This window comes from Thalassophryne amazonica, chromosome 18 (genome assembly GCF_902500255.1).
Source record: "Thalassophryne amazonica chromosome 18, fThaAma1.1, whole genome shotgun sequence".
Taxonomy (NCBI): domain Eukaryota; kingdom Metazoa; phylum Chordata; class Actinopteri; order Batrachoidiformes; family Batrachoididae; genus Thalassophryne; species Thalassophryne amazonica.
The window spans coordinates 22041937-22044393 of NC_047120.1; the positions used below are offsets into that span (position 1 = coordinate 22041937).

At 39.0% G+C, this 2457-nt stretch overlaps 1 protein-coding gene across 1 annotated transcript; it reads left to right on the forward strand.

Annotated features, from left to right (window-relative positions):
- Positions 1-729: 729 nt before the first annotated feature.
- LOC117530547 (gastrula zinc finger protein XlCGF7.1-like) lies at positions 730-2002 on the forward strand (the record flags this gene model as incomplete). Its single annotated transcript, XM_034193442.1, has 3 exons — positions 730-1321; positions 1406-1489; positions 1913-2002. Coding segments are annotated over exons 1-3 (717 nt in total), but the record flags the coding sequence as incomplete, so codon positions are not given.
- Positions 2003-2457: the final 455 nt, after the last annotated feature.

The window sequence follows — 2457 nt, forward strand, 5'->3', positions numbered from 1 at the left end:
ACATATACGCTGATTTACCATTAAATTTTACTATCTTTTATTTGGCTAAAAATTACTCGCACCACGGAAAGCACCTTTTTGGAGTTGCACTCAAATCTCGTTACAATGACAAAGGCGATTCTGATTCATTAATAATAATAAACAGCACATTTACAATAGCGTCCACGCAGGACTTTGTCCTACTCAGGCCCTAATTACACTCAACAGAAAATAAGTTTTGAAAATAGTCTTAAAGTCATATTTCAAATGCCAACAAGCAGCCTGTTCCACAAGATACAAGGACGGTAAGAAAAGGCTCTGAAGTCTGCTGACTTCTTTTTAACCCTTAAGACACAGAGCAAGTCTGCATCCAAGGACATGAGGCACATAAGGCTGAACAAGTTCAGCAAGATAGAGTTCATGGCCGTTTAGAGCCTTATATGTCAGCAAGAAAACCTTGAAATTTGCTCTTTGAGTCACATAGAGCCAGTGAAGGGAAGCCAGAATGGCTATGATCAAACCTCCTGGTTTTCATCAAAACTCAAGCAGCAGTATTATGTACCATCTGTAGACATCCAATGCAATTTTGAGGCAATCCAGAAAATAAAACACGACAATAGTCAATTGTGGAAATCAAGGATGTGAATTACAATTTGTGAAATTTAAAACAAATCCTGATGTACATTTCCAGTTAATCAGTTCCATCAGTGCAATAACTTACCTTCGTCAGGTCAAACTCACCACTCCTCTACTTTAATGAGTATTGTTCTAACATTTGTTAATTTGTTTCTTTGTAGACATGCAGCCATTGGTGGTGATGAAAGAAGAAACTGTCCCTGAACACCAGGAATGGAATCTAAGTGTTGACCAGGAGGACATTAAAGAAGAGAAGCTGTGGATAAGTCAGCAGGGAGAGCAGCTTCAGCAGCTGGAGGAGGCAGATCTCACTGAGTTTGGTTTCACTGTTGTCCACGTGAAGAGTGAAAATGATGAAAAACCAGACTCATCACAGCTTTATCAAAGCCGAAGTGACGAGAGCGCAGAGGCAGAAACACAGAGACAGAAACAGAAGGGCACTCTAAACACACACATGATAATTCATACAGGGAAAAAAGCATTTGTCTGTTCTGAGTGTGGTCAAAGATTTGGGCAAAAGAACACCCTGACTAGACACATGTTCATTCATACAGGACAAAAACCATTTGTCTGTTCTGAGTGTGGTCAAAGATTTAGACTAAAGATCACTCTGGACAGACACATGATAATTCACACAGGGCAAAAAGCATTTGTCTGTTCTGAGTGTGGCCAAAGATTTGGACAAAAGGGCAACCTGAATACACACATGACAATTCATACAGGACAAAAACCATTTGTCTGTTCTAAGTGTGGTCAAAGATTTGGACAAAAGAGCACCCTGACTAGACACATGATAATTCATACAGGGCAAAAACCATTTGTCTGTTCTAAGTGTGGTCAAGGATTTGGACAAAAGAACATCCTGAATACACACATGATGATAATTCATGCAGGACAAAAACCATTTGTCTGTTCTGAGTGTGGTCAAAGATTTGGACATAAAAGCAGCCTAAATACACACATGATAATTCATACAGGACAAAAACCATTTGTCTGTTCTGAGTGTGGTCAAAGATTTGGACGGAAGAGCAATCTGAACTCACACATGATAATTCACACAGGGCAAAAAGCATTTGTCTGTTCTGAGTGTGGTCAAAGATTTGGACATAAAAACAGTCTGAATACACACATGATAATTCATACAGGACAAAAACCATTTGTCTGTTCCGAGTGTGGTCAAACATTTGGACAAAAGAGCAATCTGAACGCGCACATGATCATTCACACAGGGCAAAAAGCATTTGTCTGTTCTGAGTGTGGTCAAAGATTTGGGCAAAAGAACACCTTGACTAGACACATGATAATTCACACAGGACAAAAACCATTTGTCTGTTCTGAGTGTGGTCAAAGATTTAGACTAAAGATCACTCTGGACAGACACATGATAATTCACACAGGGCAAAAAGCATTTGTCTGTTCTGAGTGTGGTCAAAGATTTGGACAAAAGGGCAACCTGAATACACACATGATAATTCATACAGGACAAAAACCATTTGTCTGTTCTAAGTGTGGTCAAAGATTTGGACAAAAGAGCACCCTGACAAGACACATGATAATTCATACAGGGCAAAAACCATTTCTCTGTTCTGAGTGTGGTCAAAAATTTGGACAAAAGAACATCCTGAATACACACATGATGATAATTCATGCAGGACAAAAACCATTTGTCTGTTCTGAGTGTGGTCAAAGATTTGGACATAAAAACAGACTAAATACACACATGATAATTCATACAGGACAAAAACCATTTGTCTGTTCTGAGTGTGGTCAAAGATTTGGACTAAAGAGCAATCTGAACGCACACATGATAATTCACACAGGGCAAAAAGCATTTGTTTGTTC